The 23,901-nt window shown below is 42.6% G+C and overlaps 1 protein-coding gene across 10 annotated transcripts in view; it reads right to left on the bottom strand.

Annotated features, from left to right (window-relative positions):
- Positions 1-8,680: 8,680 nt before the first annotated feature.
- Positions 8,681-23,901, bottom strand: part of TACC1 (transforming acidic coiled-coil containing protein 1) — a 102,062-nt gene continuing 86,841 nt past the window's right edge. For 8 of the 10 annotated variants that reach the window (XM_059685373.1, XM_059685376.1, XM_059685374.1 and 5 more), the window contains 6 exons: positions 23,580-23,656; positions 20,425-20,468; positions 18,958-19,118; positions 18,051-18,157; positions 15,439-15,559; positions 8,681-14,312 (listed from right to left, as the gene is read on the bottom strand). In XM_059685373.1, coding sequence (XP_059541356.1) covers positions 14,244-14,312; positions 15,439-15,559; positions 18,051-18,157; positions 18,958-19,118; positions 20,425-20,468; positions 23,580-23,656 — 579 coding nt within the window. In that variant the 3' untranslated portion in view covers positions 8,681-14,243. Of the gene's footprint in view, positions 14,313-15,438; positions 15,560-17,948; positions 18,158-18,957; positions 19,119-20,423; positions 20,469-23,579; positions 23,657-23,901 lie in introns of those variants that run through there. The other 2 variants (XR_009451391.1, XR_009451392.1) reach the window with 2 other exon arrangements.

The following is a 23,901-nucleotide window of genomic DNA, read 5'->3' on the forward strand; positions in this document are numbered from 1 at the left end:
CTGATGGGGAGGTTATGGCTCTACCCTGTCACACACAGAGCAGGGCCCATGGGGGGGGGGGGGGTTGGGGTGCCGCACACTGTCACACACAGATCAGGGCCGATCAGGGGGTTAGGGAGCTCCCCCCGTATCAGGCACAGAGCAGGGCTGATCAGGAGGTTGGGGCGCCTTCTCCTGTCACGAACTGAGCAGGATGGATAGGGAGGTTGTGGCCCCACCCCCTATCACACACAGAGCCGCAGGGCGATCAGGGAGTTTGGGCGCTGCCCCCTGTCATGCTGATCCCGGTGCGGGGAGGCCTCTCAGCTCCACTGATCCCGGTGCTGGGAGGCCTCGCGGCTCCGCTGATCCCGGTGCTGGGAGGCATATTACCCTTTTACTATATAGGATAGAGGCCTGGTGCATGGGTGGGGCTGGCTGGTTTGCCCTGAAGGGTGTCCTGGATCAGGGTGGGGGTCCCCACTGGGGTGCCTGGCCAGCCTGGGTGAGGGGATGATGGCTGTTTGCAGATGGTCACACACCCTTCAGGGTGGGGGTCCCCACTGGGGTACCTGGCCAGTCTGTGTGAGGGGCTGAGGGCTGAAGCTCCCAACTGCTCCTTGTTTTCTTTCTTTTTTATTCTGGGCCAGCTTTAGCTCTGGCTCCAGCTCTGAGGCCTCTGCTGCTGAAAGCAGGTATCTGGTTTGTTTGGGTTCTATAATCGAAACAATGTATAACTCCAGCTCTGAGATCCCGGCTGGCTGAAAGCAGGTTTCTGGGGTTTTGTTTAGCTTCTATATTTGTTACTATGTTTCAAACTGCAGGCTCAGAGGCCGGCAAGGCAGGCGGGGAATGTTGGTTTCCTCTGTCACTGAAGCAAGCAAGCCTCATGTTAGTTTCAAGCTGCCTGGCTGCCGGCCGCCATCTTGGCTGGCAGTTAATTTGCATATCACCCTGATTAGCCAATGGGAAGGGTAGCGGTCGTACACTAATTACCATGTTTCTCTTTTATTAGATAGGATAGGTAGTACCTGTCCCATAAGCACTCACAAAGTACTAGCTATTACTAGGCATCTATAATATTCTAGTGAAAATTACTGCATTGCTATGATGTTAACTTGTTCTGCAATAGTTCTACACCCCCAAGATTTCTGTATTATTTCTTTGGTGAAGATTAAAATGAAGTTCTTCTCGTGTAATATATGTTCAAATAATGTTTGTTGAATTAAGTAACAAATGGATAAAGGCAAAAGGGAGAGATTTAGGGAGAGAAACTAGCTAAATGGTTTCAGAAAGACGGAATCTGTAGTGATGACAGGATGATGGCTGGCTTGGCCTCACCCATCATGTGGGTGGGGTGGCAGTGACTGGACCCAACTGCATCAGCCATGTCCTTTGTCATAATCACTCCTAACTGAAATCTGAAGCTACACTGATGGCCTTGTACCCTGCTTGTAAACGGCCTTAAATCATTTTAGAGCAAATGGAATTATAAACAAGTCTAAATAATATCTGCTGATCAAAAATGGTGACCAGATCACATTGCAAGATACCCTCTCCAGAGAAGACAAACCGTCAGACCATGTGACATTGGCATTGGTCAATTTCATAGACCAGAATTGGGAATGTTGCAGAATTAGGAAAAAGGCAGATCAGTGTCCAAAAGCACAGAGAGGCCCAGAATTGGATCCACCTACAGAACTGAGTTGGGCCCAGCTGGAATCGGCAGATGCCGCCTGCTTTGCCTCCCGGTGTCCACGCCTCCCTCCCCCTCACTCCAATTGTCTCCCAGGCAGAACAAAAGGCTTTGCCTTCAGCCAGGAGAACCCTCCCCTCCCTGAAAGTCACATGTCCCAGCTGAACTGAGTTACTGAAGCTACACACACACAGGTACGGCTATATTTTTGCTTAGGGCTTCCTAATTCCATTTGTGTGTGTGTGTGTGTGTGTGTGTGTGTGTGTGTGTGTGCGCCTGTGATCTTGATTTCATTTAGGGCTCAGGCCAAGGTAAGTTTGGACGGCAGCCTTTCCAACAGGAATTCTGGAACAAGTGGCATTTCTCGGTGCAAGACGATGACCAAATGAAGTACGCGAACAGCTCTGTCAGGGGCAACACATCTGGAATGAGAAGGAAATCTGAACAGAAGTTGAAAAAGAGCTCACGTTTTCTATGTAAAATGTTTGAATGCCTGAACACCTGTAGTTTTAGAAAGAACACGGGGTCTTAGAGGGAGTCCAAACCTTCGGTGTTTTGTGGGGGAGAGGCTCCCAGTAACATAGTGACTCCCAGAGCCCCCGTGTAAGTGAGGTCTCCAAGACAGTTCTCTTCGGAACTTGACTCAGGCTCTTTGCATAGAAGACACAGGTGAATTATCACATATCAATTCGTAGCTTTAAAAAATATTAAGCTAATATCCCTCATTGGAGAAGACATTGCACATGATACCGCCACTCAGCTGTAACCACAACAATGCTGGTCCTGAGGGTGGAGGTGAAGGGCTCAGGGTCCCTCCCTGTCCCTGTGCACAGACCACATAAGTAGGATAATGCTTGGAAGAATAGGGAGACCGCAGGGGAGAGACATGGTAAAGGTAGCTTTCTCCCATCAGCACCTACTCAGGCCCGGCACATGGTCAATGCTCAATAAACACTCAAAGCCTCTTGGAGCACCATCACTGTGGTTTAAGATACAGCAAAGGGCAGAAGTAGAGAGCCAACCACGAAGGAAGAAAGTTGAGAGGATCCTTGCAACTTTCCTGTAAGTCTAAAATGATTCCAGAATAACTTTAAAATGTTGAGGAGAAGCTAGTGGTTATTTCGACTATTGACATATTCCAAGTGACCAATCATTTTACCAAGACCTCTGGAATTCTCTGGTTTCTATTTGTGTGACATTGTGGGAACCTCCTGGTTTTCTCAAGTTTCTTTCCTGAACCCAACCCCTCAGATTCAACTTCCAGTTTTATCACACTTCTCAAAATAAGTGGGCGCCTCCCAACTTAGTCCCTTACTCATGTAACCCTCATGTGTTCATTGCTCGGGGTTACTCGATGGAAGAAAGACATTGGGGGTAACAGAAAATCACCCTATAGATAAGACTGAAATAAGAGATGTCGTTTACTGCATATCCAAACGTTCACAATTTAGAATTGAACTGTGCAAGAGAGTTAAGAATAAGAACCTGCCATCAAGGAGAATTCTTGCTTCTAGCAGAGGTTTCATTTTTTCAAACGTGAGTCAGGTTAGTTGTTAGCTGTGGTAGCAACACAGAAACAGGGCGCTGAACCTAAGTAGCCTGCTCTCAGCTGCCACAGGGAGAAAAAGGGTTTGGGGGAAGGAAAGGAGAATTCTGCTTTCTTATTCTTTTTTTGTTAATCCTCACCTGAGGATATTTTTTCCATTGATTTTTAGAGAGAGTGGAAGGGAGAGGGGAGAGAGAGAAACATTGATTGGTTGCCTTCCTCACCTACCCCAACCAGGGCTGGGGATCAAACCTGTAACCCAGGTACATGCCTGAGGCCATTTGGTGCACAGGCTGATGCTCTAACCACTTAGCCACAAGGGCCAGGGTTCTTCTTCCTTTTTTTAAAAGATTATTTTTTAGAGCAGTTTTAGCTTCACAGGCTTTTATTCTTTATGTGCTCTCCTCCTGACTTCCTCTTCTCTTCTTCCCCTCTCAACTGAGCATTAGGAAGGAATTTTACATCCTATTTTCTGAATGCAGCTTCATGTTCTTGCCCTAAAGTTTTGATTTTCTTCACGTCGCTATGAACTGCGGTGGTTGGTCACTAAGTGTTCTAACTCTGCAGCTTACTTTTAAAAGATGGGGGGTTGCAATCGTAAATTATTTTTTACCCCCATAAAACTCTTGACTGATTTAACAATTCCCCTTCCCTATAACTAAAGTGAGCGGCTTTTAAACTTTCAAAACTGTTTTTCTTCTTCAGATTTCCAGGCTCCCGACATTTCAGATTGCAACCCAATACGTATATAAACGTGCAAATGAAATAGTTTGTCAAAACAGTACTTACCTTCACTATTTATTCTTACAGCAAACCCTCTTCTATATTCTTCTGATTCATATTCTCTAAAATGGGTTTTGACCAGCAGGTTGAAAAACATGGCTCTAAAGACTGTTACGTCTTTGGGAGTGGAGCCCCCCAGTGGCCATTCACACACATGGGCACTGGAAACTGAGGAAGGAAATAAAATCATATTTTAGACATCTTATTTTTGCCAAAAATTGGTGATGTTACAAAGATCAACTGAAAGGGAGAAAGAAAACAAAAGTGTCTGGAAAAATCAGGACCTTATAAGAGACAAATTACAGTAAGTGCCAGCCTTTTGGTGAAACAGAAGGCACATTTATTATTGCACATCACCCTGAGGTCTGGACTGGTCTGTCTGGACTCTAAGATTTTAGTGAAATATTGTAATTATGTCTGAATGCACCAGATTAGCTAAGTGTGCTGTCTGTCATTTTGATGTCTAGAACAAAAATGCCTTTCTGAGTTTACAGTTGAATCATTGTGATTACGAGTTTGCACATCTTAAGAACTCAACACATTTTGTCAATTTAATTTATTTTCAGAAATTCGGATGATACAGGGGGCCATCCTTACTGGGCAAGCAACCGAATGAATCTGGGAGCATGCTGGTGTGTGCCAGCTTGTGTCACAGGAGTGTGGGTGCAGTGGCTGTAATGACACTCACTCATGGGAGAGGCCATAGGGGCTATAGCCCAGCGTCTTCCTCCTGCAGACAAAACTGAGGTCCGTATTGGAGCTGCTGGCCCGAGAAAGTGAGAGCACAGACTTGCATGTTGGTTTGGGACTTGAGCCTAGGCCTTTTCTTTCTTTTTCTTCTTCTTCCTTTTTTTTTTTTTATTTTCTTACACAAATAGAGCTGATATTTACTCCATTTGGAAAAAAGTTTCCAAACAACTATGTTGTAGAAAATGTTATTAGAAGATTGATCAGTCATATCTTGAATGTATTATCCATGGATGTAAAAAAGAAATTAATCAGAATTAAATGTGAATAAGGTGGATTTTAATAGACTTCGTTCTAAATACAATTTTATTCTTTTTTAAATTTATCTTTATTGTTGAGAGGAGCCCAGGCCTTTTCCTTTCCTGTGTGATGTGGGCTGATGTTCACCCCTCTAAATGCTGTAATCACAAGATGTATTTTCAGAATGGTTTTGACAGGGAAACTGAGGAACGTTTTGCCGTATAGTTGGCACTTTTGGAAGAGTTAAAATCACAAAGCACAGCAAGGGCCCCCCTAGCATTCTCAGTTCAAATAAGGGCGTTAAGGGCCTGCCCAACACAATTGACAAAAACTAGGACTAAAGCCATCCGAGTCTTCCAGACCAAAGCTCTTTCTGCTAAACAGGAAGGTGGATAGGGGTTTTGTTTTCCTTTACTAAGTAACAGCGCCTTTCCAATGTAGTAATACAATTATGCATATTTGCTAGGTTTCTGTGTTCTCATGCTGTTGAACTTTGGTGACATGATTCTGCAGAGTTTTCTCTGATAGCCATTGAAATATTCCCACTTGAGATAAAAAAAAAAAAGGAGCAAGAAAATTCAGCTGGTGAATACCAAGTCCTCCTTGCCCTGTTGAAGAATATATTCCAAAGTTTGCCCAACATGGAGTGGCCTTAAGACAGTGGTTCTCAACCTTCTGGCCCTTTAAATAAAGTTCCTGATGTTGTGACCCAACCATAAAATTATTTTCGTTGCTACTTCATAACTGTAATGTTGCTACTGTTATGAATCGTAATGTAAATATCTGATATGCAGGATGGTCTTAGGCGACACCCGTGAAAGGGTGGTTGAGAACCTCTGCCTTAAGAGAACTGGATTTGAGATCAGTGAGACCTGGTTTCACATGCCAGCTCCACCTTTGTAGCTGGATGAATATTTTGTGTTTTTTAGCGTCATTCCTTCCGCCCTGCCCTCTCCCCCCACCTCCCCCCCACACCTACCACCACACACACACACACACACACACACACACACACACACGCACTGGTACACAAACAAACACACACCAATTCCATCTACATGGAATTGCTAATATCACATATTTGTAAAGGCACCCGGAACATAGGAAACTCAAATGTCAATTATCCTTTGCTTTAAATTGGCTAGATAATGAATTTCTGTTAACTGAGTTATGGCTTCAATCTGTTCTTGCATATGTATTCCCATGGGAACCAAACTTGGAAGGATGTACACATTTTGGCAAAGAAAAAAATAGATCACAGAAACCTTTGGTGGCTGGTACAGGTCTGGGGAGTCTCGGAGTTATCTGAAACACACGGACTTCCATTCCCTACTTACTAACTCAATCACCCCAACATGGGGCTCCATCCTCAGCTAATCCTCCACTCCACCTCCTACCAATCTCAAATAAAAGAATAAAGTTAGGTAACTCCTCAGTTTCCAAAACTTTGTTATGTTTAGATGTCTAATAAAACTAACAAAATCCTATATAATAAAAAGCTAATCGACCAAACAGCAGAATGACTGGTCACTATGATGCGCACTGACCACCAGGGAGCAGGCGCTCAACACAGGAGCTGCCCCCTGGTGGTCAGTGTGCTCCCACAGGGGGAGCACCGCTCAGCCAGAAGCCGGGCTCACAGCTGGCGAACGCTGCGGTGGCAGGACCTCTCCTGCCTCAGCATCAGTCGGACATCCTCCAAGGGCTCCCAGACTGCTAGAGGGTACAGGCTGGGCTGAGGGATTCCCCCAAGTGCACAAATTGTGTGCACCGGGCCTCTAGTTTGTTTATAAGGGGGAGTCCTAGAAAATTTGAAAATTTCATAAACTTGAGGTTTTAGGAGATGATTATCACCGTCATTTATTAAGGCCCCAAGGGCAAGGCACTATGGGAGCATTATCAGTGAGTCCTCATGACCACCTCAGGAGGTGGGAACTGTTATCACCAGGGCTGGAAAACTGAAGCCAGGCAGGTGAAATAACTGTGGCTGGGATCTGAAGCCAGGCTAAGCCCGGAGTGTCATTCTACGCGGCCTGCTGCTCTACCCGGTTTGTGTGTAACTTCCCTATTACACTTGTCCCTCCTCGTAGACTCCTTCAGCATGTAGTCTGTGTCACATGACTTAACAATTCCATGCCATCTTGTCCTGTTTGGAGGTTAGGTTTATCTCATAATTAAATGGTAATCCTCAAGTACGTAATTTAAATAAAAAAGATAACCTACAACTGGGCTAAGAAACTTAGAATAGGGAGAGCTTTCTTCTGGGAGAAAAATAGTATTAGTTGACATATTCATATTTCAAAGATGTTTCAAACTTAAAAACAATTTCTCTTTAGCTAACTAGCTTCAGAAATTTTGCATGGCCCACTTTTAAACTCTGCAAATTACACTAAGTATTTGGTAAATGAATAAATGTCGACAAAAAGATATTTGGCTTTGATTGGTCCTTAAATGCCTACAAACTTAGAAAATAATATAGTACTATCTAAATCTGGGAGAAATGGATTTAAAGAGCGTGAAAAAGACTAAGTGGTAATTATTTTTGTTGCTCATTTTGAGTGAGGGTGATACTGTCCACTTACATACAAACTATAGAATCTTGGCCACATCACCTCTCTCTCTGAGCCTTTTTTTCAATTGTAGAATTACTAATGTTAGTAGATCAATTTTTTTTTTCATACTTTGGCCACTGGCCATAGCAGGAAATTAATGTTCATCATGACCTAGTACACACATATTTATATCTGAAACAAATTTCATGGAGCAGTAGCTTATCCTTAACTTGTGCAATGCACTTTGATATCTGTCATATTTTCTCTTATTAAAATACTGATGGTCATGCACTAAGATGATCCCATGATTCCCTATTTGTAAAAGTGTGAAAAACACTAAATGGTCTCATATTATCTAACAATAAAGTTCTGTAAGAGAGCAGAAAGGTAATTTCCATCTTATTCTTCCCTTAAATTCTTAGAAAATGATGCGATTTCTACTGTCTTTAGCATTTGGTAAATGGCAGCGCCACCTCCTCCAGTCACTTTAAGGCATCCCCTCCTGGCGGTTCAGGAGCACACTAGTGAAAAACACTTTTTCGGAACTCTATAGGCTGTAAGGTTTTACAGTGCAGCTAATGGTAAGAAAGTGACAGTGGATCCCCACCTAGGTTGTAAAATGGAGCCTCTTATCCTTTCCTGCAATATAATGTATACAATGTCCTGCCAAGTCCCCCAGCCCTTTAAGCAGAAAGTTGGCCTAGCTGGTACTGAAAAAGATTTTCCTGGTATTAATCTAGAAGAGACATAAAACATCAACTATTTTCTGTGGGCCATTCTGCAATGTTTACACAGCGCTGGCTTCTTGGGATGACTTAGGTTCTTAAAACTTGAGAAATGCCAGGGCAGACAAGCAGTCTCAAAGCAAAACCAACAAGCGCCCAATTACTTTGTTTGCACAGATGCAAAAGCGTGGAAATTTATATGGTAAGGCCTGAATTCCAAAGTTTGTTCGTTTTGTTTTTAATTACACACCCAACCGAATGCATAAAAGCCCACAAAATGAGTGCAGTGAAAAATGTCATCTTTTCTATTTTTAAACTAAAATATGGAGCTCATAAAAGTGAGGCTGTTGTAAATTTTCACTTGGGGACAAAAACCACTATAACCAGGAAAAAATGCATACACACACCCAAATTTAACAGTGGTAAACAGTTTTTATTCAGGCAATGAAACATGGAAAAAATATATTAGTAATCATTATAATAATTTCATTTGTGTGAGTATAACTTTTACAAATATTTACCTGACATATAAAAGGGAAATTACTGTGCATATAAAATTTATGTAGATGATTACTCCACACAACACCATCCTGATAGCAGTAGTCAATGCAGCATCCATTCCTCGAGACGAGGCTCTCACACACTTCATGGCACCCGTGGGGACACAGTGGAAGCAGATGTGCAATTAACATTTACTTGTTGGCACATTAGTACACGTGGGTATCTACTGGCAAACACACTTGCTAACAGCAACACTGAAAAGTTTACTGCCACCTCTGAGATTTAGAGAAATGCCTGGGTCCTGTCCCATCGGGTAGGAAGGACCAGGACTGAGGCTGCAGGTATGGTGACACCTGCCCTGTATCTGGACTGGGGGTGGTTTCCGAGTTCAGATTTTCATAGGTCCACTTGGAAATTATTAATATAGAATATCGGTTAACCATGTGACTTGGAAATACGTTTTGCAGTGTATTTCAGACACCACTGAAAGGCAGAGGGGGAGAAAGTGACATCTTCATAGTTCTAAAGAATCGATACAGGGAAGTTTCAAGCCACACCTCAGCTCCACATCTGGCCTCCTCCAAATGAGTTAAGACTGTTGGCATTGCACACAACATCTTTATATTAGAACTATAACCAGAATATATATATATATTTAATAGCTGTAACCATATTATAGTTAATAAAGTCATTCCTTAGGAATCTTGTTTGTCCAAATCTAACTGCATGCTAAGAGGCACAAAAATGGGATTGCATTTGGACAAAGAACTACGAAAAGTGCAATCTTTAGTCTCCAGAACGCTAGGTCGGCACCAGGGAGGGTCTCCCCTAGAAATGCTGCTGTTTATATTATCTTCCAGAGGAGATCCTTACAGAGAAGTGTCCGATTCCTTTAGCTTTACTATATGGGAGACTCACGGTTTGAGTGGTAAATTGCTTTCTAAAAATCACTGGGATCTGGAGGCCAGTCAAACCTTTTTGGACAGAGTCTCCTCAAAATATTTCTATCAACACCTCTGAAGAAAATGACTTCTTAGACCTTTGGCCTGACATCCTGGGATTCCCAGACTATATTTGTTCTTTAATAAGCAAGTAATAATCTGCTATCTTTAAAATTCTTCAGAATATATACATCTTTACTTTAAAATCCTTTGCTGAATCATTTACTCTTTCAACTCCTAGTTTCTCTATTTCCAATAAGGGGATGAAGTAAGAAATGAAGTCCAAGAGGAAGCCCACCTGGTCACAAAACCACAGTGAAAAGACAGTTCAGCGAGATGACTGCTAACTGTAGTGAAAAACCAAAAGGAAATAAAGAGGGAGCTCTGGGGCTTTTACACCACGAGAAAAGGATGTGCTCGGTCATTTCCAACTGGTGCACACAAGTTTACCAACGCTTGCGCGTTAAAAATTCCATTTTGAGCTTTAAAGCCCCAGCAAGCCCTCGGTTACTTTTATTTAAAGTGAGCGCTTCCCTCCGGCCGCTCTTAGACAGACAGCCCAGGAACACTGGGGGCAGTTTACTCCTCCCGTTCACAAACAGTACTACCGCTGGGCTGTCCAACAGAGACCTAGGTATTGCTGTGGGAATTGCACAAAGTGCGGGGCAGGTGGAAAGGGTAACTGGCTGGAAAGAAAATTCAACTTGGGCCATCCTCACACCCAAACACAATCTTTCCTTAGATTCCGTATCACACTGGGAGGCAGCCAGAGCCTCAGATGTGTTTCTGCACTTCCTAATTTGGGCTGGGTCTGAGGAAGCTGGAAACCACGTGAGAAAACCGGGCTTCTCAATATTTGCAGGACAGTTTTGCGGAACAGAAGGTGTGGGCAGGCCTTCAGGAGCTTCCCCCAGTATAGTGCATCTCAGGAGGTCTGACTGTAACCAACTGGCTAACCAGGCAACAAACTGTTCAGTCTCCCATTAAAATACTTTAAGATAAAGACTATATACCTATCTACACTCAGACAAAGTAAAAAACTTAAGCAATGTCTCTGGACCCAGAGTCTCAACAAGATCACCAAATACTTCCCAACCACAATCTAGGCCAGCAACTTGCACTCAGGTCTTTTCACTCTTGTAACAGGGTTTATTATTGCCTAATAAGGAGTCTGGCTCTTTAGGTGCCAACTCTAGGCTGTCTTCTTACTCCAGAGTTCTAAAAGTTTGGAGTTGATTTGTTTGTTTTGTGGGGGTTTTTTTGTTGTTGCTTATTTTTTAAGAAAAATAAACAAACATACTTTATTCTGTCCAGTATAGTCTCTTGATTTGCCAACTGCACAAGCTACATTTTTATTCTCGTTGGAGAATATCTACCTATTACATTAGAAGGAAGAACATATTCTTGTAATGGTCATTCATGGCTGAGAGACCAGAGGCAAATATTACTTCACCGGGGTCCTCTTGTATTCCTTGTGCAGCAACTTCACTCTAGGGCCTAGTTCTTAAGGAATCTCTTTTACCCATGTGCTGGGGAAGGATTGTCGTCACCTGTTTTAACACATAGCTACCTTTTTTATATACACAAGAAACCTAAAAAGAGGACTAGGATTTACGATGGAGACCATTATAAGCCTTCCATGCTTAAAACAGATCAACAGAAAGCAAGTAAACATGGACATGTCACCAAAATACAGCAGCAAAAAGGTTTAGCAATGTTTCTTCCTGCAAAATGCAGTTGCTTTTCTTGGTAGGAGAGGACCAAAGGAGGAAATCAGTGGCGCCACCTGGAGACACCTCGCTCCACTGAGCTAAATAAACTGCAGCCCAGCACTCACATTAACCCAGGAACTGTTTTCAAAGCCCAAGTGATTGTCCTGTCACCTCTCCAACCACACATCACTTCTGTTGTTCTTTTTGTACAAAGTGGTAAGACAATAGGCTTTAAAATACAGCCTAAGCACCAATTATGTAAGTGCATATCGATAAAATGTGACTTCTGGCTTTAAAAGGCATTATTGACCTCCTTGGGGCTAAAGGTTGCACCCCTGTGAACAGTACGCTTCTAAAAGAAAATCCGCGTTTAAAGACTTACAGAGGCTCTCCACCTGGCACAATTCATTGCTGAAGGTGGATCATGCAATAGTTTTACAGGAAAAGTACGAAAACTTACAGGTACTGAACCCAGTGCATGTGACCATGAAGACCTGCAGGCGTTAAGGTTAAGACAAGAGTGCTTTAAAACACCTGCAGGTTTGGTTTTGCCTATCAAACGCTAGGGGATTTTCCTTTTGGGGGTTAGCGGCCTCTCCCCTCTGACGCAAGCCCAGGAAGAGCCTGAGGACGTGGGTTCTGTGTGTGCGGACCTGCTCCCTGCACTCCCGCCTCCGCGAGTCAAACGGCCTCTGTTTAAAATACTCACAATGTGCTGATTTTCAGAGTGGTTCACGTGATTTTTACTGCCTGTTTTGTTAAAAATTCTGTCTTAAGTTTGAAAGGACTTTTTTTTGACTCAAAAGAAAAAATCTGAAGAACAAGACATCCCATTTGTGAAAAAACAACTGTTTCTTCCCCTTGACTTGCTGATGGAGTTACAATTACCTTTTAATTATAAGATCAACTAAACCTTTTACAAGTAGATTTTCTCGGCATATTTCAAATAATCAAGAGGAAATATTGGTTTTGTAGCAACAAGTGAAGCAAAGAAGTGGCTCTCGGACAGCCTAGCCACACCCAGGTCCGAGGGAGCCCCCCTCAGCTGTTCCTGCAGGAAGCAGCCGCTGTCAGCCTGCGGACCCACCCGGAGGGGCCGCGCTCACACTCGCCACGGCTGAGGAGTGTCCAATACCAGGAACAAACGTTATGGCGAAGTCTTCCCTGGACGTGAAACCTGAGCTGGGGTCATGAGTCATGACAGGGGTCGGGGGTTTCCACATGTTCAATCCCCCCAAATCCTGAAGCTGGCGTTCTGAGCCAGGACTCTATTCCAAAATAAGTTTCCACATTTATGGAAATAGGCTCTTCTGTAGGTCCTTATTTGACTACACTTCAGGGGAAAACAGCAGCATATGTAAATATATGTGTTTATATATGTATGTAAATGGATACTCAGAGCCCCTTCTTGTTTACAAATTAAAAGTAACAAAAGCCAAATGACCTCCTCAAATAAAACCACCAATACTGAAAATTAAAGTTAAAAGATGAAATAAATATGTAACACACACAAAAAATCAGAGACATGGTGAACAGGAGATGATCCCAAATCGTAGTCATAAAATCACAATTTTAACGCACTTGGAAAAGCAAAGTGGACCTCCAAATGAATTAAGACAGGCTGTGGTGGCGCCATGTTAGGACGAAGGGGAAGGAGGTGAACACTTCAAAGGGGTGCGGAGTGGGGTTGGACCCAGGGCTGCAGCAGGCCTCCCCTCCCTCCCGCCTCGGTGGATCATGCCCAGAGCGGTTGTGGGGAGATGGGTGGAGGAGATGATGCTGTAAAATCCCAGTGGAAATAATCTGAGAGAATTATGTGAGGGTTCATTTGAAGGCCTGCTTTCCCTCCAGTATTTAGATTTAACCTGCAATAAAATAGAATTTATTGAAAGGAATGCGTTTGCAGCACTCCTTTTTTGCAATATATAAATCATGGTTGCAATTTAATAACAAAAGTGAGCTTTGGAACACTTCAGGCCTGGCATGGAATGCAGCTTTTACACAAGATATAAGGAAACTAAGGTACAAAGAGGCCAAGGGACTTGTCTAGCTCACTCATGGCGTGCTCTGCTTTCTCCAGAACTGACCTTTGGCATGTGCAATAGAAGGCACCAAGCACATTCAAAGTAGCATCGTCATGGGCATCCCAGTGGTGCTTCTGTCCTGATATATAAATGGTCCTTAAAATTCCACTTCTGCATCTGACTTTGATTCCCGCTCATGTGCAAAGTTCCGAACTGCTTATATGTGTGCAACATAGAACTGAAAGAATTAAGTTTAGCTCAGAGTTCTCCAGGGAACGAAAGGTGTGGGTGCTTCCTCAGCCATGAGCCTTTTTTAAATGGTAAAGCAGGAAGAGCTCCTAAAAAGCTGCCCTTCCCCATTACTGAGAACATTATTTTTCAGAACCTATATGCCTCTGGAGTGAATTATATGTGGCAATGGGAATCTTTGAAGTATGGGAGACTATGCTGTTCATGTTAAGCTGTGGTGTGAAAAAATATTAATAAAGTACATAGCTGTAAGAAAAAATGAATTAAAACAGAGAAATCACAAACCCAACGTAGCAGCCTGTCTACCAGACCATGGGCGGTGCTGTGAGGACTCCAGGACGGCCTGCTGCCACTCCTTCGGCGACGGTGCAACACTCCCGGGTTCTGCCAGGGCTGTGCGTCGCAGCAAAGCGGGACAGGCAGCAGTGGGATGTGCTTTTTCAAAGTGTTTTTCTCTGCAAAGGGGCAACAATTCCTGGATAAGGCAAGATAACTGTGGTCACGACAGAAGCAGCCAAACGCAGATCCACTGAGCGAACAGGGGAAACTCAGTCAGTCTTTCCCAGCTTTGCAATCAGCTCGTCGCAGATTTTTGTCAGTTCTTCGATTTCTTGGTTCTGAAAGACAAATGATACGACTGTGCAGGTCAACTGCGTCCTGAGATAAAGGAAATTATAACCAACAGTCCCCAGACTGGCTGTGCTCTCACTCCATGGCTCTTTCTACATCTTTTCTCCTTTAAGAAAAGGAAAGCACTAAACCTTCCCTCCTGGAAAATGCTCATGTGCACAAAGTTATACTTAAACTGAGTAGGGGGTGAGGGTAGTCGCTGGCCCTCTGCAGCTTGTCCACGAACCCCTTACTTCTCAGACTTTCTTGGTGTCATAGGAATTACCCGGGGTACCTGTTAAAAACATAAGTATCTGGGCCGCACTCAATCCATTCCCCTCAGCAGTTGCTCCACCACCCACCACTGTCATTTGGGGCTGGGTAAGTCTTCCTTGCCAGGCTGTTCTGTGCACTGTAGGATGTTTGGATGCATTTCTGGCCTCTCCCCACTAGATGCCAGTAGCATCTCCTAGTCATAACAACCAAATATATCTCTAGGTGTTGCCAAATGTGCCCTGCACGGTAAAATGATAATTAAGGGGAAGACAGCTTTTATATTACATTAAAGAAAACAAGCCCTGACTAGTTTGGCTCAGTGGCTAGAGCGTCGGCCTGTGGACTGAAGAGTCCCAGGTTCGATTCCGGTCAAGGGCATGTACCTTGGTTGCGGGCACATCCCCAGTAGGGGGTGTGCAGGAGGCAGCTGATGGATGTTTCTCTCATGGATGTTTCTAACTCTCTATCCCTCTCCCTTCCTCTCTGTAGAAAATCAATAAAATATATTTTAAAAAAAAGAAAAGAAAAAGAAAACAACAAAAAAACAAAAACACCACACACACACACACACACACACAGAACTTTTTTTAAAAGGGAGCCTAAGAGCCCAACTAAACAGCATTTGGTCCCTGAGTTTAGTTAATGCCACTTCCTCTCTGCACCCTGCCTGTGGACAGTTCCCACCAATGTGTCTGGGAATTTCCTGGTTTGCCTTGTTTCCCCCTGAATTGGCTCAGAAAGGAACTGGATTGAAGTGTCTGGACAAAAAGGCGAGGCCTCTTTTATCCAGATCCACCACAAGCTAGCCACTGCGGGAGACAGAAACCAAGGTCCCTGTGGTCACACCCCTCTTCGTACCTTCTGCTGAAGCGCCCTTTCCAGGGACTCCACCTTCATCTGCTCTTTCCGGAGTCCTGCGTGGAGAGCTGCACTCTCAGCCTTTGCTTTTGTTCGAACCTGAGCAATCTCTTCATTGGCTCTGTTTATGTTTTGTTTGTAGAATAAAGGGACAAAAAGCACATGGTTAGTCATCAGTCACTGCAAAAGAGTCAGGACAGTAACCACTGACATCTGTGAAACAACCTAAACGAACTGACTTCATGACAAGAGAAAACAAAAGGGATCGATGACCTAAATAATTCAATTTTAACTTATAAACACTCAATTTACATTCAACTGCTAAGCAAGTTTGCATGGCGCAAACCAATGGTAGAGTTAATCTCAAAGGCCATAGTGTCCTTCAAAATTCATGTCACTGGAAAATGGAATCACATGACAGTTTCTACAGCAATCAAATGAGTTTTGTGGGGTTTTAACCCAGTACAATAGCAGGTAGGGTCATCCTCGGGATCATCACAGCTAAAGAGGTAGGATACTAACCATCTCATTTACGACACAGTTCTAAAGTCACTTTACTATTGCGGGGCAAAGGAAACTTCTTAAAAAACATAAATGTCAGTTGATAAATAGCCAATTAACTGACAAAAGGATGGTAAAAACTCACTAGTAATCAGAGACATGCAAATTAAGGTGATAAATCTTTAAAATTCGTCAGACTGGGGAAAATTAACAAGAATGATCTTGCCCCGTATTGGCTGAGATGCAAGGAAACAGGCTCCCTGGGGGAATGAAAATTGGCCATCTCTGTGGAGGGCGATGTGACAGTAACCACTACAGTTCAACATGTATACACACTCTGGGCCAGCAGTGCCCCGTTAGTAATCCATCCACAGCAACATTCCCACCTGGCACAATGGTGAATTAGATTACACTGTATGTTCTGACATGAAAAATGGCCATGCTATACTATCAAATGAAAAAGGAAACTTTGTAATATGCTGCCTCCATTATACTTTTTAAAAGTCAAAGCTAGTATGGGCGGTATTTGTAAAGGCACAAAGACTGGAAGGATACACAATAAACTTCCATAGCAGTACCTCTGGGAGTGGCAATGGGAAAGGGGGAACTTAAAAGGTTTTACAAATAGGAAGACAGTGAGCAAAATGTACACGTATGTATTACTTTTTAGTTAAAAAATAAAGTTGGATGCATCCTTCATACCACTCCCCAGGATAAATTCCAAATGTGTTGGTTTTAAGAATTAAAAAAGTAAGCCATAAAAGTGCTAAACGGAAAACATAGGAGAACTTTTTATATTCAGCCCAGGGGAAATCTTTCTTCCTATGACAGGAAATCCTGACGCTGTAAGAAAAATGACTGCTAATTTCACTAACAAAAATACATGTCTGCACATCAACACCACTACCAGCAGAGCCAAAGGATAACTGACAAGCAGGAAAAATTATTCACCACTCATATCACAAAGGGCTGCCATCCTTAATATATAAGTATAATAATGTGCTATAGGTAACACATATATAAACTGACCATAGAAAAACGGGCAAAGAACAGTCATTCATAGTGAAGCGAGTATCTGTATGGACAGCTGCTAAAATATGTTCAATTTCACTCATAAAATAAACATAAATCAAAACTACAATAAAATAAATGCTCTGTTGCTTGCCCAAAAAACCCCCAGAACAACAATAATAAAAACCCAACCAACTACACCAAAATACCATTTTTTCATCTATTATATTTGCAGAAAACCAAAAATCTGACCTGTTGGCAAAGCTGTAGGGAAAAGGGACACTCATACATTGTGTAGGAATATAAATAAATAGTAGTCTAAGGAGGGCAACTGGACAGTATTGTAAGTATAAATTCCTATATTCTTTGGCCCAACAGTCCTTTCCTATCACACAGATAACTCCCATGCAGGCCTAATGATAAGCATAAAAGGTTGCTTATTGTAGCACTGTTGGTAGCAGATTTTAAATAACCTGAAGGTCCAACGGGAGGGACATTCTAACAATGGAATGATCATTCCAACAGTGGAACACGCCACGGCTGTTTAAAAGGTAAGGAAGCTCTTCATGGATTGATATAGGAAGATTTCCAAAATACATTGCTAAAAGAGAAAAGCAAAGTATGCTATCATTTGTATAAAAAAGGAGATTCTCACAACATTAAAAAATGGTAATTATTGAGATGATGGAGGTGTTGGCTAACACTATCATGGTGCAATACATAAATATATCAAATTGACACACTGTATATCTTAAACTTATACAATGTTATATGTCAATTATGTCTCAATAAAGCTGGGGGAGAAAATAGAGGGGGATAAAAGAGTATCTGGGAGGATAAAATATTGATGACCCCAGGTGAGGAAAGAGGAGGAAACTCAGGGGAGTGGGCATGGGGTGGAGGGAGATAGTGTATATTTTCTTATTCTTTTTAATATTAGAACATGGGAAGATTCTACCTATTCAAAAAAGTAAATACACACACACACATACACACACACACACACACGTCATCTAGAGTTGCAAAACAGTGATTTCTTCCTTGCCTCCATCAATCTTCTCACATCATGAAAAGTAAAATTGTTATGTGCAAGCTCTTACTTGTCCAGTTTTTCTTCTGCGTGGATCTTCAAAGCCTGATACCGCTGCTCCTCCTGCTTCACTCTGGCTAAGTAATCCTGAGCACATCTTTTCAAGGCTTCTTCATTCTGTTCTCAAATGACAAGTGAAAATAAAAGAAACAGGTCATTTTCTCCTTCTGCTAGTGACAGACCATGTATCAGAGTTCTCATTTTTTAAAAAACAAGGAAACCCAATTAATTCAGATGCCTTCAAATTATACTGTATGGTAATTTGAAACAGGCACAAATAAACCTACCCAAGAAATTCTAAATAATTTCTTTGTGTATAGGTACGGGGCATATATTAATTTTCATACAGCAAGGTTCAGTTACACTAGTACACCTGCTTTAGGAAGGCAGTTATTCAACTCTGAATGGCAATCTGATTCCCACAGATTAATTAGCCAGTCTCATTTTTATTTTAATATGGACAAAAAGAATGTTCACTGCTATAAATGTTATCTCATTGATGGTAAATTAAATCAATACACCTAAATTTGAAACATTACTTTTCTCTAGAATATGCAGCCTGAACTTTCCAGGGCTATGTCTAGAATCCCTTTTACTTTTACTAATATTAAGTTGGTGAATTATCAAATGAACATTTCTAGAATTCTCCTAAAGTCCGAGGGTTCCACAGCTCTTATACTCCATGCCACACTCTGGTTGTGTCTGGGGTTTACTGGCCTGACCCAGGAGAGGAATGACCAAGACACACCACCCACACAGAAAAGGGGGGAGGGGATCCTCCAGCTTCCCTGGAACAGAAGATACAGGCCAACAGGGGCCCCAAAACCCAATTTAAAAGGCTACCCATACTCCTCTGCCATACACATCTGAAGATCTACCACCACAGCAAAGAGATTCCAGAAGAAAGGACATGCTACCTTCTTGAACCCTTCCAGAACTCCTTTCAGGTTCTCATATCTCCTGAAGAGATCCGAAAGGGACCTTTCCACGGAGTTAAGGTCAGCCAGGGCCTGCTCCTTCTCCATGGTCAGTTGCTGGAGGCTTTTCTGAGAGGTCATACTTGTCCTTTGTTCATCTTCTGTGAATCACAATCAAAAGCAAAGGTATATTCAATCAACAGTTAGCAGCTGCCCTCCTGAGCTAGTGTTCTCGCTGGTGGGACTCAGAGTGGACATTACAAAGTCCCCACTCTCAAGGACCTACCTTCTATGGGAGAGAGATGTGGTGACAAGTGATGGGGGGAACAAGGCAGGGCAGGTGGGGGGGTTCCCTTTTTATAGAGCGTGGACTCACTCAGGAGAGATCTGAACAGATCCCAAGCAGATGAGGGGAACAACTGTGGCAAAGGCCACGTGCTGGGAAGGTATTAGGTGACGAGGACAGTAGAAAATACCACTTCAATGCTTAAGTAGAGACAGACCTGACTGGTTTCAGGAGTCAGTCCTTCCAATATTGGCTAGAAAGTTCTAAATCCAGTGCAGGACGATCAACCACTGATGTTTTGGAATGGCACCATGGGTCTGATACCAGAAGGTACGCTAGCAGTAGAGTGAGGACACTGCACCACCTGGGGGTACGAACGATGTGCCTAGGCTGCCAGTTCTCTGGGTACTGGGGGAGGGCTTTTCACAGACTCCCAGTGTTTGCCATCCTCTAAAATGAACCCAACTACAGCTGATCCCCGTCACTCACAGATTCCACACCTGTGAATCTGCCTACTTACTAAAATTTATTTGTAACCCCCAAATCAGTACTTCTGGTGCATTCCCGATCATTCACAGACATGTGCAGAACAGCCGAGGTTGAGAAAGGTGATGCCTTCTCGCTTTATATTGTAAACAAGTGTCCTTTCCACAGTCTATTTAGTGCTTGTGTGTGTGTGTGTGTGTGCGTGTGTGCGCGCGTGCACACACTTTCTGTTGGTGATTTTGTATTTAAAAAAAGCTCCCAAGTGTAGTGCTACAAAGCTGTCTAGAGTTCCTAAGTGCAGGAAGGCTGTGATGTGCCTTCTGGGGAAAATACATGCTCAGTAAGTTTTGTTCACACATGGGCTATATAGCACTGTTGGCCTCGAGGTCAATATTAATGAATCAACACTACGAGTATATATAAAATAAAATGTCTTTAAACAGAAGCACACATAAGACAAGATCATGTAATTTCAAAACAGTGTGACCAGAGCTTGCAGGAACCTAACCCTGTACTTCCCTAGAAGCAACAGTTCAGTGTTTGCTAACTCGGTGTTGGTGGCAACTTCATAAAACATAACTAATGCAAATGAGAATCAACTGTATCTAAGTGATGGACAAAGTGAAGTTTGTATCCTGATTTGAAATTCATCTATGGATCCTATGGCTCATACCCTAGGAAAAAAATGTCCTTACCAATCATTTGGGCAATGGTCTTTTCATATTCAGCCACAATTTTCCTTAAAAAAAAAAAAAATAATATCAGAGGAGAATTTGTAGACAACAGAAGTTGGAGAAATACTTTCCCAATTAAACACATTAACATACAGGGTGGAGCAAAAGTAGATTTACAGCTGTTCACTTGGAAAATAATACAATTAATATAATACAATAATAACATCTGGTTTGTGCATTCACAACTGTAAACCTATTTTTGCAGCACCCTGAATACTGACAGATTTACATAACCCATTTATGCACTTTGGATCTCTCTCTTTTTTTTAACATTAATACAAGATTTCTTAATGTTCAATAAGATTTTTCCTAAGATTTTATGTTTAACTAGAGGCCTGATGCACGAAATTTGTCCGGGGGGGGGGGAGGTTTGGGGTGTCTCTCGGCCTGGCCTGCACACTCTCCAATCTGGGACCCCTTGGGGGATGTCATCCCTCTCACAATCTGGGACAGCTGGCTCCTAACCGCTCCCCTGCCTGCTTGCCTGACTGCCCCAACCACTTCTGCCTGCCAACCTGATCACCCCCTAACTGCTCCCCTGCTGGCCTGATCACCCCCAACTGCCCTCCCCTGCCGGCCCAGTCGCCCCCAACTGCCCTCCCCTGCTGGCCATCTTGTGGCGGTCATCTTTGGATGACGCGAGGGCGTCGCGCGAGGGTGTCGCGCGAGGGCACGAGGACCACCTAGGCTTTTATTAGTATAGATAAGCCTTCATTCTATTTGTAGAAACAACTGCCTCCAGGCAATAAAGTTTTCTTAGACAAATCAATCTTTTACAAAATAAGTTACAGTAGTCCCCCATTACCCGTGGTTTCGCTTTCCAGCTTCAGTTACCCTCAGTCAACCACAGTCCAAAAATATTAAATGGAAGATTCCAGAAGCAAATAATTCATGTTTTAAATTTTGCACCGTTCTGAGTAGTGTGATGAAATCACACACCAACCCATTCAGTCCTGCCTGGTATGTGAATCATCCTTGTCCAGTGTCTCCAAGCTGCATATGCTACTTGCCTGTTAGTCACTTAGCTGGATTATCAGATCAACTATCTCAGTATCATAGTGTTTGTGTTCAAGTCACCCTTATTTTACTTAATAATGGCCCCAAAGTGCAAGAGTACTGATGCTGGCAATTCAGATTTGTCAAAGTGAAGCCATAAAGTGTTTCCTTTAAGTGAAAAGATGAATAAAGTACAAGATGGTGTTTTGAGAGAGACAAACCACATTCAAATAACTTTTATTATAGTATACTAGAGGTCCAGTGCACAAAAATTTGTACACTCGGGGGTGTCCCTCAGCCCGGCCTGCACCCTCTCGCAGTCCTGGGGTCCTTGGGGGATGTCAGACTGACAGCTTAGGTCCACTCCCCACAGACATCCCTGTGGGAAGGCACTGACCACCAGGGGACAGCTCTGGCCCTACCTCCCAATGCCCTGCTGCCGGTGGCCTCCCTCTGGGGGAGACGGCTGGCCCCAGCCCCCTGTTGGCCCCTCCACCCCCCCCATCGTCGTCCCCTCCCTCTGCCCACTGGCACCCGCTTTGGATGGCCGGGGCCGCCCACTCACAGGCTCCGCCCCCCACCAACCAGTGGTTCTGCTATTCAGTCGATTTGCACATTAGGCTTTTATTATACAGGATTGTTAAAACTGTTCTATTTTATTATAGATTATTATTGTTAATCTTTTGTGTCTAATTTATAGATTAAACTTTATCATAGGTATGAATGTACTGGAAAAAGTACATGTAGGCTTCGGCACTATCAGCAGTTTCAGGAGGTCTTGGAACATATTGGTGGTGGGTAAGGGGGAACTACTATAATGATATTATGGGGGGTCTTCCTAATAGATCTGATCTGTGTTCAGGCTTTCCTGGCCGCAATCCACCATTTCTGACATCTGTCCCCTCTGATTTATTTACAAGTTTTATTTTACTATCCTAATCCCCAAAGCAACTCAGTTATTCAAAGATCATCCTGTCATGTTAACCTTCCTTTAAGTGAAATGCAATAATGTTGGCCTAAGTGATGGGTGCTCTTCCCTGTGATCCCTCAGTGAGAAACTATGGCTCCCCCTCTCCTCACTGGTCGTGCCCATCACTTTGACCCTGCATCCAAGCTCCTAATACATATAGCTCCTATAAGCTCTCCAAAGATAGGGGCTGTTCCTTTTTCTCCACCATTTCCAGAATGGCACCGTACACCCAGTAAATGCTCAAAAAACAAACAAACAAACAAAAAACAGATAGCCCTGGTCAGTGTGGCTCATTTGGTTGAACTTTGCCCCATGCACTGAAAGGTCACTGGTTCAATTCCCAGTCAGGTTGCAGGTTTGTACAGGAGGCAACTGATCAATGTTTCTCTCTCTCCCTCTCCCTTCCTCTCTCTCTAAAAAAGTTCAATAAAAACATCTTTTAAAAATTAAAATAATAATAATAATACAAGAGACACAAATTAGCATGGACTTATTTATTTAAAATATTTCCTAATCATTCAAGTGCTGACTGTATAAATTATTTATGCCTTTTCCCTCTTCTTTGATGCCATCTCTAGTTATTACAGGGCTCCTAAATCTCCTTTCTAGAGAGTGAGCAGCAAAAATAAAAAGATTTCAAATTTAAAATGTCAATCAGTTCTGTTTCCTGTTAACATGCTTTTTATAATCTATTTATTGGTTATGAGATTTGACGCTACCATGAATAATTAGATTTTGTAAAGTATTATGTAAAGGGGACATCTGTAATACTTTTAACAATAAAGATAAATTTTAAAAACATATTATGAATTATAATGTCTCCATAACTGAATGTCAGGAAATCTTATTACTCTGTATTTCAAAGGGATATTTTTACACAAATTTGTTATTTCCAAAGATAAAAATTATGTGAGTTCTGCTTACTTGTAATGTTCTGAACACCCCAAAATAAACTACAGCATTTGAATATAATGCCTGGTGAGCAATGCTCATGGAATGATATTATCAATCTCAAATTAAGGTATAAATAGCATAGCCCCACATTCTCAATAGCTGGTTCTGTGATAAGCAAATACTTTCATCATTTCATTTGTATTAAATCTAACAATGCATAAAGGTATCCAATACCTCCCCAAACCTCCAATCTCACCTCATCTCCAAGACTTCTTGTCGGGTTTCTTCGTATTTTTTCTTCCATTCATTCGCTTCAATCTCTTTAGTGATTATCTAGATTATAATAGAGAGAAAGCTTGGTTTTACCTACTCAATCTATTAGAGCTTGAATTTAAGATTGGAGACTTGAAACAACAGTTCCTCCAAAGTCATTCACTATACATTAGGAATGTAAAACCTCATCATCTATCTAATGCTCATAAGCATTTAGGAAAATACTCTTAGCCACATGGGATGCTGGAAACATAGCCACCAGAGTAAAGGTGAGTAGAACATCTCCTAGGAAAATTCCAATTGGT

The sequence above is a fragment of the Myotis daubentonii genome, chromosome 2 (genome assembly GCF_963259705.1).
Source record: "Myotis daubentonii chromosome 2, mMyoDau2.1, whole genome shotgun sequence".
In the NCBI taxonomy this organism is placed as follows: domain Eukaryota; kingdom Metazoa; phylum Chordata; class Mammalia; order Chiroptera; family Vespertilionidae; genus Myotis; species Myotis daubentonii.